The sequence below is a fragment of the Myxine glutinosa genome, chromosome 10, assembly GCF_964187855.1.
Source record: "Myxine glutinosa chromosome 10, kmMyxGlut1.1, whole genome shotgun sequence".
In the NCBI taxonomy this organism is placed as follows: Eukaryota; Metazoa; Chordata; class Myxini; order Myxiniformes; family Myxinidae; genus Myxine; species Myxine glutinosa.
Window position 1 is genome coordinate 107,537,274 of NC_136270.1, and position 16,449 is coordinate 107,553,722.

The 16,449-nt window shown below is 43.5% G+C and overlaps 1 protein-coding gene across 16 annotated transcripts in view; it reads right to left on the reverse strand.

Moving 5' to 3' along the window:
• LOC137433876 (5'-AMP-activated protein kinase subunit gamma-2) overlaps positions 1–16,449 on the reverse strand; it is a 216,020-nt gene that overhangs the window by 81,946 nt on the left and 117,625 nt on the right. For 13 of the 16 annotated variants that reach the window (XM_078785988.1, XM_078785991.1, XM_068126309.2 and 10 more), the window contains exon 2: positions 1,298–1,403. In XM_078785988.1, coding sequence (XP_078642114.1) covers positions 1,298–1,403 — 106 coding nt within the window. Of the gene's footprint in view, positions 1–1,297; positions 1,404–16,449 lie in introns of those variants that run through there. The other 3 variants (XM_078785993.1, XM_078785992.1, XM_068126314.2) reach the window with 2 other exon arrangements.

The following is a 16,449-nucleotide window of genomic DNA, read 5'->3' on the forward strand; positions in this document are numbered from 1 at the left end:
TGTCGGGAAAGCATCTCCATATAAACAATGGTACAACGACCCCGTTTAGCGCATTCTCTATTTGCTCTCTCTTTTCCAGGAACGCATCCTGTGCACCAAGTGAGGTGTTAAATAAATTATAATAACAAGCATTCTGAGTATTGCGCTGCAATACATGTCCACTACCAAAGTTCAAAGTGCCATAACTTTGTCAAAAATGATAGAATATGCAAATTTATGCATGGTTGATGCTGGTTTTCAAACTTGATCTGAGGTATGCTGAGACATGTGGGTCACGCCTCGCCTCATTGATAAGCCCGCAAGGTCGCTCCGTGGAGCGGCCTGCACGTATTGCACTGTGTGAATTATATAATTACCAACTCACGGTCTGAGGTACTAGCGATTCAAGAGATATCCTTTTTTTTTTTAAATATTATCGTTTAATTAACGATATCTGCCAAACCATGTGACCTATCGCAAATTCCAAAAAGGACATTTTAGTAGACTGACGTGCTGAACAGATCTGTGAAGTTTTCCCTCGATTGGATCAAAAATGAGGGAGGAGCTCGGTTTTAAAGGTTCATGCTTAAAAACGTCATAATTCTGAAACCATGTGATGCATGACGTCATGCTCGCTGACTTTTTTGTTCGACATGGGTATGCGATTCAGCCTGCAAAGTTTGGCCTCGATCTGTTCAGCCGTTGCAGAGAAAAAGGGGTTTTCGTGTTTTCACGAAAAACAATATGGCGGCCGAACCACGTGACCTGTGACGTCATAATTACCATTAAAATATTCTACAGACCGAGTCCCTCCTACGGTGAAAATTTGATCTCAATCGGTTCAATTATTGCAGAGAAAATGTTTTTTAAAGGAAATTAAAACTTAAAATGGCACCGAGTTAAGGATCATCAGAATTATCAGAATTCCCAAGGTTCAAAGTGCCATAACTTTGTCAAAAATGATCGAAACGTCGTGAAGTTCGAACTTGATCTGTAACTTATCATGAGGAAACCATGTACCAAGTTTGAAATCATTAGCATTAAGAGTTTAGAAAACAAGTCCGCAAAACTGTTCTTTGCGTGACGGACTGATGGACTGACAGACTGACAGACTGACAGACTGACAGATTGACAGACTGACAGACAGACTGACGGACTGACGGACTGACCGACGGAGGGACGGCGTGCAAACCTATAGTCCCCTCCGGTGTACACCGGTAGGGGACTAATAATGAAAGACCGAAAGCTCCATAGTGTAAACCAGTGATGGAATAAATTATGTTGCAAGGAATATGCATAATATCAATGGATTTCTCACCTTGCAAAGGTCATCTTCAAGGAGCACTTCAGAAGGTAAGGCTGCCATTGCACCTGATGCAGGCGAGGAAGAAAAAACACTCCAGATCCCCTCTCTTTGCCAAAATCTACAAAACAAATAAACAAATGTCAATCAACAAGAAAATGAAAAATCACTCATAGAGTGACACTTGGCAAAACAGAACAAAGTAACATGGCACTCAGTGGAGCATCCTTTTGACCTCAAAAATAATTAGTGGTTGAATTCAGTGACCTGATATGCAAACCGTCTTCAAAGTTTAAGTTAATCGGATGAAAATTGCCAATTTTAGAAATTCGGCCTATGTTGACGTTTTCGCCTATGCCGACCTCAAAAATTGTTGGTGGTTGCTTTCAGTAAGGTGATATGAAAATCCTTTTCAAATTTCAAGTCAATCGGATGAAAATTGAGGATTTTAGAAATTTGAAAAAATTGGTTGACCTTTAGCCTATGTTGACCTTTTGGCCTAAGCTAATCTCAAAAATAGTTGGTGGTTGAATTCAGTAAGCTGATATGTAAATCCTCTTCAAATTTCAAGTCAATCGGATGAAAATTGAGGATTTTAGAAATTTGAAGAGTGGTTGACCTTTGGCCTATGTTGACCTTTTGACCCCAAAAATATATAGGATTTTGCCGGACCACGAACTCTACCATTTGGTAAAGTTTTGTGAAGATCGGTTTAAAATTGTGACCTGTAGGCAAGTATAAGTGAGCGGACACACACACACACACACACACACACACACACACACACACACACACACACACGGAGTGATCAACATACTTGCAAAAAAATATTTTTTTTGGCCAAGTAATGAAGAGAAAAAGGTAAAGAAAATTAAAGTAACAGTGAATGGAGTGATATATGAACTAAAGAATGAAAACGACTATGGTAATGATATATTTTACGAAGCGTATTTTTACAGCACAAAAATAAATCAAAGGAAAGTTGCTTTCAAAGTGAACACAAGGAACAGTACTTAATCTTTGTATCTTGTCCTTGCCAAAGTCTTTAAAAGTAACAAAATTAATTGTGGTGTGTGTCGTTGATTGTTATCTCCATATGCGGGTTCCAGAAGGTGAAAGAGCCCTCTCAGGTCACAAAGTATCCATCCACCACAGTGTGTGTGTAACCGCAACAACCTCGTAACCACATTGGACAGAGCGATAGATAAATCATTTGCAGGAGGCAATAAAGTATTCATTAATGTATATCAAAACAAAGCACACTGGTCTGTAAAGGATAATCAATATTGATGCAGTTTTTCAAAAAGTAAACTCAAAGAAAGTATTTGATTTCTGCTAAACAACAGTTTCTTTACATTTGGCAACAAGATACTCCCAGCAGACAGTGGGCATACCCATGGATTCAGATCCCAAGATACTCCAGCAGACAGTGGGCATACCCATGGATTCAGATCCCAAGATACTCCAGCAGACAGTGGGCATACCCATGGGTTCAGATCCGGCCCCTTTCTTTGCAAATTTGTTTCTGCACATGTACGAGTTTGATTGGGTCCAGAACATGTGCAGGAACAAATTAACAAATGCGCGAAGATGTGGAAACGTGTTTAGATTCACTGAATATTTGTTGGCAATTAATGATGGATTTGTATTTGATCAGCTTCATCTATATATATAAAGTAGAGTTGGCCTCTATCTATGCTCTCTAAGATCTCGAGAACCCGTGGACGGATTTGCGAGCGGAAAGTACTGTTCGACTCGGGATGGTCCCAGGAATGTCACGGAGACATAAACATTTAAAAAATTTCGGGTTTTAAAATTAGCGTATTATTAGCACTAGCAGAAGAGAGAGGGATTCGAAGGGAGGGAGCGCAGCGCTTCTAGCGCTTCTGACTACAGCACACCTTCGATATATATAAAGTAGAGTTGGTCCTGATCTATGTATCTATGATCTCTAAGATCTCGAGAACCCGTGGACGGATTTGCGAGCGGAAAGTACTGTTCGACTCGGGATGGTCCCAGGAATGTCACGGAGACATAAACATTTTAAAAATTTCGGGTTTTAAAATTAGCGTATTATTAGCACTAGCAGAAGAGAGAGGGATTCGAAGGGAGGGAGCGCAGCGCTTCTAGCGCTTCTGACTACAGCACACCTTAAAATTAAAAAAACTTCGGGTTTTAAAATTAGTGTGTTACGCGTAATTAGCGCTAGCAGAAGAGGGAGGGAATCTAAGGGAGGGAGCGCAGTGCTCCCTCCAGCGCTTCTGTTAGCGTAATTAGCGTATTTCGGAACGTTAATTTTTCAACTTCATTATTCGGAATCAGTACGTCCCAGAGAACCTTCGTAACGTTAATTTTTCAACTTCATCCGATTGACATGGGACCAACGGCATGTGACAAAGAGTGAAACATACAGGCTACATTTATTTGACGACAATGAGTTCCGACTTCCGACCTCGGTGGGATGACAGGCTGAGTCAACCCCCCTGGTGTGAAGGGGGAGGAGGAGGGGAGGGGGAAGAGAAGGGGAGGGGAACGAGGGGGAAGGGGATGGGAGGGGGGGGAGGGGGAGGGGGAAGGGGGAGGGGGAAGGGGGAGGGGGGGAGGGGAAAGGGGGGGGAGGGGGAGGGGGAGGGGCCCTTCTTCCCCTGGGCACCCCCGCACCCTTCCCTCCCCCCTTCCCCTCCCCCCTCCCCCCCTTCCCCCTCCCCCCCCATTCCCCTCCCCTCCTCTTCCCCCTCCCCTCCTCCTCCCCCGCTTCCCCCTCCCCCCTCCCCCCCGTTCCCCTCCCCTCCTCTTCCCCCTCCCCCTCCTCCCACTCCCGTGCAAAGCCGGGTACCTCTGCTAGTGATGACATATATCCAAAAGAACTTGAATTTAAAAAGGAAAACCAATCTTCCACTTCAGTTTCCTTTTTATAATTGCACTTTTTTTTTTTCTTTTTTTTTTGTATACAAGATCGAGGCTCGTGAAAGAGCTAACATTAATCACACAAAAAGACAAACCGACACACAAAACACAAAAAAACAAGGGGAGCGGCAGACAAGATGGGGAGAGAGGGGGAAGGACACAAACACAACATTTGAGAGCAGGGACATCGGGAGGACTTGGGGGGAGGTGGGAGAGGAATAAAACATATGAACACTGCAAGGACTCTGGGGTGAATTACCGGGGGTAGAAAAGATCAAGGTTTTCGATGGGGGAAGATAAGAGATGGTGGTGAACAGCTGTTTTAAAGACCTGGAGGGAGGAGTGGGATTGAAGGGAGTGGGGGAGTTTGTTCCAGAGGAGGAAGAAGAGGGGAATGAAAGAGTGAAGGTGAGCAGAGAGCCTAGACTTTGGCAGTTTAACCATAAGAGGGTTGCAGGCAGATCTTGTGCGACCTCAAGGAATATTGGGGGGACAGAGCACAGAGAGAGCTGGGGGAGCAAGGCCGGAGAAGAGTCGGTAGAAGACAGAAAGACCACCAACCTGCCTGCGGTGAGTGAGTGAAAGGCCCACGGAGTTGACTACATCGCAGGAGATTCCAATGATTCTGAAAGCTTTGGCCTCAACAGCGTGAAGCCGAGCAAGGTGTGAGGCAGGAGCACCAGCCCAGAGGGGGGAACAGTATTCCATTGAGCTGCGGATGAAAGCCTTGTATGTGGTGAGGAGCTCAGGTGTGCCAAGGAAGGACTTCGCACGACGGAGGATGCCCAGCCCAGGACTGGCTTTGGAGGCCAGCTTGGAAATGTGGTTTTCCCAAGAAAGATCATGGCAGATAGTGAGACCCAAAAGCTTGAGCGACAGAACTTCTTGGAGAGGATTGTTGAGAAAGTAGATGGGAGGGTTGTCCAGTCGGTCCTTTCGGAGAGACATTGTAAGACTGTGAGATTTGTCAGGATTGAAAGACATGTTCCACTTGTTTGACCAGTCTGTGATTTTGTCCAGGTCTGCAGAGAGTGAGGAGGCTGCAAACTGCCGATCTGAGGGATGAGGACTGGAGCGGCAGATAGTGGAGTCATCAGCAAAGAGATAGAGAGGATTTTCCAGAGAGTCGCAGAGATCATTGATGAAGACCAGAAATAGCACAGGGCCCAGAACACTACCTTGGGGAACTCCAGCCAGAACAGGCAGGGAAGATGAGAGAAATCCATTCAGGGCCACACGTTGCCTACGACCAGAGAGGAAATCCGCAAGCCATGAGTGGAGATTTCCCTGAATACCATAGGAGGTGAGTTTGGTGAGCAGAGATGGGTGCCAGACCGTATCGAAGGCACGTGATATGTCAAGTGAGACAGCTCTAATTTCCTGTTTGGCATTGAGGACCTCCATCCATTGTTGAGACAGCAGAAGCAACATGTCCAGAGTAGAATGACCTGGTCTGAATCCAAATTGATGATCAGAGATCAAGCCATTGGAGAAGAGGAAGGATTTGATATCCGAAGCAATGATGGATTCCATGACTTTGCTGATAATTGGGAGCAGGCTGATTGGTCTGTAGTTGCAAGGATCTGTTTTTGCACCTTTTTGTGTAAAGCGGTAATGTTTGCTGATTTCCAAGATGCTGGCAGATGACCTTGAGCAAAAGAGAGGGTGAAAAGAACAGAGAGAGGGTGAGATAGAGCGGCAGAGCAGGATTTTAGGACCCGAGGGCTGATGCCATCTGGTCCAGTTACAGAATCAGAGTCGAGGTTTGATAAAAACTTCTCCACCTTGTCAGGAGAGAAGGACACAGAGTCCAGGAGCAGTTGGGTTCGACTGGGAAAGGTGGGAACAGAGAGAGATGGGTTTGGGACACAAGATTTTGAGGCAAACACAGAGTTGAGGCATTCGGCTTTGTCACGTGCGATGTCACCTGTGTAGCCATTTGAGGTAAGCGAGGGGATGGAGGGGGAACAAACACCAGAAACGGATTTGACCAGACGCCACCAGGATTTGGAGGAAGGAGACAGGTTTGAGAGTTCAATCTTGAGTGTGGAGAGATAGTGCTTCCTGGCACTCCTGAGGGTAGAAACACACTTGTTTCGAGCTTGGTGGAAGGAACTGAGATTGCCTTCAGTTGGATTTGCCTTCCAAGACGCAAAGGCAAGTTGTTTCAGGGCAACTGCCTCACCACAAGATTCAGTGTACCATGGATGGGAGGAAGGGTAAGACAACTGAAGACGAGATGGGATAAATCTGTGCATGAGAGAGAGCAGTTTGCTTTGGAAGAATTCCCAGGAAGAATTGATGTCAGAGGCATTAGAGATGGGAGACCAGTCCAGTTGATTTATGGCTGCTTGCAGACCGTGCCAGTCGGCCTGAGTGAAATGCCAGACTCGTCGGCGCTGAGGAGGCTCTCTGAGAATGGCCAGTGAGATGTCCACTTTAACAAGCACATGATCAGAAGAACCGATTGGAGCAGAAGAAGAGCAGCAGACATTTGCAGGGAAGTTAGTCATAACCAAGTCCAGAAGAGAAGATACTCCATTGACTGAGATCCGGGTCGGGAAATTGACAGATTGTGTCAGTCCCAATGAGTCGCAGAAGTCCTTTGCTGAGGTGCCATGGCTGGTGAGAGATGAACCCACACCCAGCCAGCTGGCATAATGACAGTTGAAGTCGCCACATATGAGGAAGAGAGAGTTTGGATGAGTTGATAGAAGTTGGTCCATGTTGTCCGACAGAGAAATGTAAATGGAGTCATCACTGTTTGGAGGACGGTACAGAACACATATGAACAAAAGGTGGGAGCGGAGAGGAAGCCGTAGCCAGAGGTACTCCTGTGGGTGGGGTGGAGAGAGGGCAGTGCAGGGAGAGTGAGGAAGAGAGTTTTTGATAAAGATAGCCACCCCACCACCAGGACGAGGCTCAGGTCTATCGTACCGGAGGAGGGAGTAACCAGGAAGAGATATTAAGGAATCAGAGACATCTTGAAGAGGGAAAGTTTCTGTTCAGCAGATCAAGTCTGGATTTTCAGAAGCAACCTGAATGGAGAGATCAATCAGGTTTGAGCGAAGGCCCCGGATGTTTGAGGTCCATACCGTTAGTGAGGAGAGAGGGGGAGCATCGGGTGCAGGACAGGGGAGGGGAGGGGTAGGGTCAGATGAAGGGTGAGAGGGGGATGTAGGAAGAGCAGTTGATAGTGTGTCAGAGATTACAGAAGAGTTACAAGAAAGGGAAGGATGAGGAGGACGAAAGGTTTGATGGTGATGGAATGAGGCACAGTGAGAGTTTGTTTGAGGGGGGGCAGAGGAAAGTAGAAGGTTGGGGGAGGTGGAGGTATGACATAGAAGGGAGACGAAGTGGGGAGGAGGCAGCTTTGAGAAGGAGGTGGGAGGAGGGAGAATTTGGGAGGGATGGTTGGGGGGGAGATTTGAAGGGGAGGGGCAAGGGGGGAGTTTAGAAAGTGGATGATTAATGAAAGATGAACATATATAACAAATTGGGTTTGTTGTGATTTTCAAGTTAGCGATTCGTTTAAGAACGATGGAGGAGGGATGGAATGAATGAGAATTTAGAGCATGGAGTGATTTGGAATCATAAGAGATTGAATATTTTTTTGAAATGGAATGAGTTGAAGAGGAAATTGAAAGGAGCCTTTTAAATAAGAAGAAAAACAGCGTGTTGTAATAAACCACTGAATAAAACACTGAAGGGGATAGTTGAAACATATTTAAACAGAACTGTGAAGAACAATCTTATATTCACAAAAATACCAATGGGGAGAGGAAGCCTAGAGCGACGACCACGAGTCACTTGAACAGGGCAAAAGGTGGAAGGCAAGGGGAAAATGGGGGCGGGGCGAGACAGCGCACGTGGGCAGAGGCAAAAGCACATGAGGAGAAAGGGAAATAAAAGTTTTTTTTTTTGTTTGTTTTTTTGTTTGTTTTTGGGGGGGGGGGTGTGGGGGTTACAACGTTAGACAAATAGTAGATGTTTGGTGAAGCTTGGTGGAGAAGGGGAAATCAAAAAAGCTAGCAAAACAGCGAAGGAAGGAACAACCTTCGACAGGGGAAGCCTGAGGCTGCAAGGCCTTGCTCGCGACGCGGCAAACAAACGATTAATTTATGAAAGATAAACACCCAGAAACTTCCAAGGGGGACACTATAAGTTCACACACCGAACGATAAATACAGTTTCGACAAAATACAATTGTGAACAGACTTAACTTTGAAAAACGTGGAGACCGTGTGGATCGTCAAAAACCCCTGCCACCGTCTCCAAGATCTCGCGAGAGATGTTGATGTCCATAATGTCCACCGGACATTGATGTCCATCTATCTATAATTCCAGTAATCTCTGTTTGTACGTTTGTACGTTTGTTTGTCTGTGACCGCTGTTTCTCGACAACTACCGGTCCGATATACTTGAAACTTGCCAGGTATATTGCTAGGGACCCGAGGATGTGCCTTTTCAAGGTTTTAAATTAATCGGAGAAGTACTTACCGAGCTATGTCCAAAAAACGCTTCAACCAATCAGAGAGCAGCGAGCTATCACGTGTGCCGAACGTGGCGATCAGACTCTATTTCACGTTGGCAAACTATGTTGCCGCTATGTTGGCGTTAAACTATGTTTTAAAACTAATGAAAACCATTTCATGTAAATAGAGGGGGGGGGGGGGGGGGGTTGTCACTGTACTCGCAAGCCGTTCGCCGTTCGCTTTGGCGTTGCGAATGAACCAAAACATTTCATGAACCAAACCATTTCATGTAAAGCGTTCGCCGTTCGCTTTGGCGTTGCGAATGGACCAAAACATTTCATGGACCAAACCATTTCATGTAAATAGAGGGGGGGGGGGGGATATAATTTTAGATATATATATAGTACGGGCATTGGCAAGGAACGGGCACCCACGTACGGGCAATGCCCTAGTAATATTAAATTTCACACCAAATTATTTGATAAACGAGATGCATTTCCATTCCACATTGTCCGAATGCCTTTCTTAGACAGCAACATTCCTAAAAAGCTATTTTATGGTACGGTTGCAGGTGAAATAATTAGGACTGAGAGAGCAACCACACACAGCTCTGAACTGGTCAATAAATTACAACAACTAGTCAGACGTATGTTAGCACAGGGGGCTGCAGTTGGTAGATTAAAACAAGTTTTCTTTACGATCACAAAAAGACACCAAATCGAATTAGTAAAATACAATACGAATAGTAAAAATATTATTCATGAGATTTTTACGTAAATACCACACAATATAAGAATTAAATATACTACAAATCAATGTTGCTAGGAATCAGTGGTTGCTAGGATACGGCAGCCTGCAAAAAACCATTATAGGTGACAGTTTGGACATTCGAAATACAGTTTGATCCAGAGGTAGGTGGTGTGGTCGTGCTGGCTGGTAGATATGGTTTATTTAAGGTAAGACGTGCATATTTTAATGTTTTATCATATTATGGAGTGTGTAAGGAAAGTTATAAATATGTGATAAGATAATACATTAAATCCTCCAGCGAGTAAAGTTGTAATAAGTGATGTTGCATTGATGGGTTGACTGACTGCCTGGACGCAACTGAGGTTGTGGATCTACTGATGTAACATCTATTGATGTGGTTTCATGATCGAGGTTGTGGATCCGCCGTTTGGAGAGGTCCTGGGCTGAAAGGATCAAAACCTCGAGGAAGAAAAATGCCCAGCTGATGATCCGTGCAGTCGGAAAAATAGTCAATTGCTTACAGGTTAAGGTTCTTGCTTGAGGTATGGAACTTGAGCTATGACTACTATGTTACTTGAGGCTTGAACTATGTTTTGAGGTTTACAATTTAAATAATGTTTAATATCGGATGTTGTGAAATTAACATCATTTACAGCAATCCTTTAAATTATTTATATTTAAGTTTAGGAACAACCGATACTGAAAAGCAGGGTTTGAAATCCTACGGTAAAGGCTAGCTAGTACGGAGGATGATAGAGAACAGTGGATCCAGGAAAAGGGCCGTGATCAAACGGTTCGGACAGGACGAGACACTAAACTCCTTCGGCACATTTAATAAAACAAGGCAAAGATGGCGGCAATCAACTCGCTCACACGAGCCATCAGCAAGAAGCCGGAAGTCTCACTCTCCTCCCTTTCCGGTGCAAATTAAGAGAAAAAAGTAAGAATTACCGGCTCGCACTACACCAACATGGCATCAACATATTGCAAGAAAACATTCATAAGCAAAGCAGGAAACGTTCACGTATATCATACACATAACATCAGAGACTTTCTAACAGATACTGTACAATTAATTAAATGCATTTTAAAATAAGAATTGAAAATCATAAAAGATAGAATTGTGAGAAACAAAAATTAAAAAAACAAGATGTATGTGTGTGTGTATATGTGTGCATATATATGTGTGTGTATATGTGTATGTGTGTATGCATGTATACAGTCACGTGAAAAAGTAAGTACACCCCATGTAAAGTTTTGACTTTTTCAACATGTTTCAACATACAGCTATTTGATCTTCATTTCAACAATATTGATAGATAAAGGTGATATAATATAACAAATATCATGAAGCATTTACATTTTGTAGTCCATTGTATAATTTAAATAAACATAAATGCAAATTTCGCATGTGCAAAAAGTAAGTACACCCCAACATTTATCACTACTTCAAATACCTAAAATTAGAATCAGGTGCACCAGCTCAGGTGCAAATGATTAGAACATCGTCAGAGAGGATCTTGGAGGAACCTGTCTTATTTAAACCTCAGACATTTAGTTTGGTTTGCTCTTTGTTGTTGAAGTGTGCGGCGTCACCATGCCTAGATCAAAAGAGCTCTCTGAGGCCTTCAGAAAGAAGGTTATAGATGCCTACGAGTCTGGGAAGGGATTTAAAAACATCTCCAAACAATTTGAAATCAATCATCGATTGTCCGGAAGATCATCTACAAGTGGAGAAGATTCCAAACAACTGCCAACTTGTTCAGGCCAGGCCGCCCCAGCAAGTTCAGCCCGAGAGCAGACCGCTAGATGCTGAAATAAGTCTCTAAGAACCCCAGAATGTCATCACGGGACCTACAGGTAGCTCTTGCCACTGTTGATGTCAAAGTGCACGAGTCGACCATGAGAAAGAGGCTGCACACATTTGATCTACATGGGAGGTGTGCCAGGAGGAAACCTTTGCTGTCCAGAAAGAACATCAGGGCAAGACTAAAGTTTGCCAATGAACACCGAGGCAAAGACCAGCACTTCTGGAACAATGTGCTCTGGACAGATGAGTCAAAGGTAGAGCTATTTGGCCACAGTACCAGAAGACATGTTTGGCGAAAACCAAAAACAGCATTTGACCACAAGAACCTGATACCAACTGTAAAGCATGGTGGTGGAAATATTATGGTTTGGGGCAGCTTTGCTGCATCAGGGCCTGGGCAGCTCACAATCATAAAATCCACCATGAATTCTTCATTGTACCAGAGGGTTCTTGATGATAATGTGAGGCCATCTGTCGGAGAGTTGAAGCTCAACTGAAGGTGGACCTTGCAACATGACAATGACCCTAAACATACCAGTAAATCCACCAAGGAATGGCTGAAAAGAAAGAAATGGAGGGTTCTGGAATGGCCAAGTCAAAGCCCGGATCTAAATCCCATCGAGATGTTGTGGGGGGATTTGAAACGAGCTGTGCATGCAATAAACCCCTCAAACATCGCACAGCTGAAATAATTCTGTATGGAGGAGTGGGCAAAAATTTCTCCCAGTCGATGTCAGAGACTGGTAGACAGTTATAAGAAACGCCTACTTGACGTTGTTTCTGCCAAAGGGGGCAATACCACCTATTAGAGCCAAGGGTGTACTTACTTTTTCCACATTCGAAATTTGCATTTATGTTTATTTAAATTATACAATGGACTACAAAATGTAAATGTTTCATGATATTTGTTATATTATATCACCTTTATCTATCAATATTGTTGAAATGAAGATCAAATAGCTGTATGTTGAAATATGTTGAAAAAGTCAAACTTTACATGGGGTGTACTTACTTTTTCATGTGACTGTATGTATGTGTGTATGTGTATATATGTGCATATATATGTGCGTGTGTGTTTATGTGTATATATATGTGCGTGTGTGTTTATGTGTATATATGTGCATATATGTGTGTGTGTGTGTGTGTGTGTGTGTGTGTGTGTGTGTGTGTGTGTGTGTGTGTGTGTGTGTGTGTGTGATTACGGGCATTGTTATTTCATAGTCATTGTGAGAATAAGGCTGTGTTTTCGATCAAATGTGATCTCGGGGCCCCCCAAAACAGGTGTTCCGAGATTGCCTTTGGCCATAACAGCGAGCGTGTGTAGAATGCAGGAAAAGGTGACGCAAACGTCTTCCAATCAAGTTTGTTTTTTCCCCCTCGCTGTGACCTTCACTACGGCACATGCTTTTATTTTCGGTTTTGTGGGTAATTTGTCCTCACAATCGAACCCAGAACATCATATCAATGAATCAAGGGTGCAATCAATATATAATTCGCTTTGGATCACCATGATTATTGTGTCTGGAAAGTGCTCGGCAATATCCGGATGAGTAATTATACAAAAAATCCTGCAAATGAACCGGCTGAAATGCAAAAAGAATAAGTGATGGACCTTTCAATTCTGCAGGAGTTCTGGTAAAGAGGCACCTCAGCAAACGTTTGAGTTTAAATCGAAATTGGTGATCCCTCAAGAACACATCAAAAATGATACATTAAAATGATATACCATGACTTTGGTTTGCAGTCAACAGCAAACTAGAACGGCACTCAGTAGAGAGCATACCTCCACCTGGTTGGCCGTATCACTCAATGGTGAAGAATCACTTAAATTATACTAGCTGGATCCGGATCCGGATCTTCACCAAAATTGAAAGGATTCTTCCTTGTCACTTACACACAACCTGTCCAACAAGTTTCGTCCAAATCCGTCCATAACATTTTGAGAAATCCTGCTATGTATCGTTTTTGGCCCTATCTCCCAATGTTGAGGAATTCCCTTATAAAAATTCCAGCAGCCGGATCCGAATTCGGATCTTCACCAAAATCGAATAATTTCGTCCTTGTCACACACGCTACATCTCTGCCAAATGTCGTCAGAATCCGTCCACAACTTTTTGAGATATTTTGTTCACAAACGGACAGACAAACAGACAGACAAACAGACAGACAGGGGTGAAAACATAACCTCCATCCACCTTTGGTGGCAGGGGTAATTAATGGTGATCTTGGGTGGCCTTGGTGATCTATGATACCTGTGACGCATCGCAAGTCTACAAGAGCTCTGCGTGGTTGGTGTTGCTGTTGTTGCTGCGGTTCATGTTGGGGGCCGATTTTTGAAATGTGCACCCATTGGTCTGACAGCTGCCAGATCTCACCCACATTTGTTGCTGGACTCCACCCACCATGGTACCCATACGAAATAATATGTTTGCCATCTTGGTTTTCTGGTGGGTCTGAGACATCAGGCCTGGAGGCCTCTCTTTGGTACATATCCTGCTCAGGTTTGTTGCAACAGATTTCCACTGGCGTTGTTTTGGTTCAGTGTTACTCATGACCAAACCAGATGGGTGTTTTTTCGGAGACGCCATCTCCTTACTGGATGGCCGTTGGCTCCCTACGGGAGCTCATCTGCCTGTTGTCAGGTGTTGTTTTTAGTCCTGGCAGGATGTCACACTGTCACCCTCCCAACAAGCAAAACCAGTGAGGGGTGTTGGTTTAGTCACCAACAACCCAACCATGCGGTCGGTAGCACTGGGTTAAGGGTTACATGTTACCAGTGGCAGTCCCAAAAGACTGACCTGACAAAAATGATTTTTTTTTTTTCTTTTTTTTTTTGTATACTGAATCGAGGCTCGTGAAAGAGCTAACATTTATTTCACAAACAAATCAACCAGACAAACAAAATATACAAAAAGAGGGAGCGGAAGACAAGAGGGGGAGAGAAGGGGAAGCACACAACCACAACATTTGAGAGCAGGGAGAAGTGTGGGAGGGAGAGGGCTTGGGGGCAAGAGGCGTGGGAAGGGGAGGGGGGGTGGGGGGGGAGAGGTATAAAACACAAGGGGACCGAAATTAGCGGGGGTAGAAAAGATCAAGGTTTTGGATGGGGGAGGATAAGAGATGGTGGTGAACAGCTGTTTTAAAGACCTGGAGGGTGGAGTGGGATTGAAGAGAGTGAGGGAGTTTGTTCCAGAGGTGGGAGAAAAGAGGAATGAAAGAGTGAAGGTGAGCAGAAAGTCTTGATTTTGGCAGTTTAACCATAAGAGGGTTGCAGGCAGATCTTGTGCGACCTGTAGGAATATTTGGGGGACAGAGCCCAGAGAGGGCTGGGGGGGCAAGGCCAGAGAGGAGTCGGTAGAAGACGGAAAGACCACCAACCTGCCTGCGGTGAGTGAGTGAAAGGCCCTTGGAGTTAACTTCATCGCGGGAGATTCCAATGATTCTGAACGCTTTGGTTTCAACGGCGTGAAGACGGGCTAGGTGTGAGGCAGGAGCACCAGACCAGAGGGGAGAGCAGTATTCCATAGAGCTGCGGATGAAAGCCTTGTATGTGGTGAGGAGCTCAGGTGTGCCAAGGAAGGACTTTGCACGACGGAGGATGCCCAGTCGGCGACTGGCTTTGGAGGCCAGATTTGAAATATGGTTTTCCCAGGAAAGATCATGGCAAATAGTGAGACCCAAAAGCTTGAGTGACAGAACTTCTTGGAGAGGATTATTCAGAAAGTGGATGGGAGGGTTTTCCAGTCGGTCTTTTCGGAGAGACATCGTAAGAGTGTGAGATTTATCAGGATTGAAAGACATGTTCCATTTGTTTGCCCAGTCTGTGATTTTGTCCAGGTCTGCAGAGAGTGAGGAGGCTGCAGACTGCCGATCTGAGGGATGAGGAATGGAGCGACAGAGAGTAGAGTCATCAGCAAAGAGATAGAGAGGAGTAGTGTAATAATGTTGCTTCTGGGACACCTCCGTTTAACATGGGAAATCCCTATCTAATGTCATTTACCCCCTTGTCTTTTTCAAAAATCATAAACACCTCTATTTCTCCCACCCTCATCTTTATGAACCTTTTGTCTGTAGTACCTATCCTTAATGTTGTTCATTAGACCACTCAAACACTACAAATATTTGTTTTCTCTTATAGACCTATCATCCTTCTTCTACATATCATCTGGCAGATTAATCTTTGACCCACTCAAACATTGACCCATTCACTTCCATATTAATTCTTTCCCTCCCTCATTGCCCCTAAACACCTATATTTCTCTCACCCTGTTCTTTACGAACCTTCTAACCTTTTGACATGTTATCCTTATTCATTAGACCACTTAAACACCTGTGATCCTTCTGACCTCATGGACCTTTTAACCTTTTACTCTTAATATCATCTGGTGAATATAACCCACTCAAACAACGACCCTACAAATATTTGTTTATGCGTGGGAAATAATTTAATTCTCCTACAACTCTCTTCACCATCTAATATATTAACAAAAAATATGTTTGAGTTTGGTTCTTTATTAAGATATTTTAACTGAGCTAAGATAAAATGGTAAACCTCCCTCAATGTTCTTGCTTGAGCGCCTCCAGTGCCACATACCATTTTTAAATTAAAGTATATATTTTCCTGACAACCATCAAAGTTTTCCGTCCACTCAAAAATATTTCCATCTTTTTTACCCAATTCACCGGTATTTAAATTAATTCTCTTATTTGTTTTGTGAACTTTTTTACCAGTTGCCTTTTCAATTATACCTATTTGATATTTTTCACATTCATTATGTTTTCCATTTATATACCAAGGTTGATTACACCTCCACTCTTTAGTCTGGTTGATACTTGGTTCTATCATTTATATAATAGTAAAAAAGGCGGCGGTAGCCCGTTAAAATCCCCAACCCCCCCCCCCCCCTTTTTAACTTATCACTTATATATATCTTATCACTTATATATATCTTATCACTTATGTATATCTTATCACTTATATATATCTTATCACTTATATATATATCTTATCACTTATATACTTATATAACCATAAGGGAGACTATCAATTCCATTTTCTAAAATAAACCTCTTATCATCAAAAGCCCCCAATGCTTTCTTATTTATCTCTTCTGAATATAATTGATGTTTATAACTTCTTATTCCATTAATCTTTCTAAACTCTTCTTTCTTTGTTGTTAAACAGTTATAATAATCCTTAAAGTTTATTGTTTCTTTAATAACAT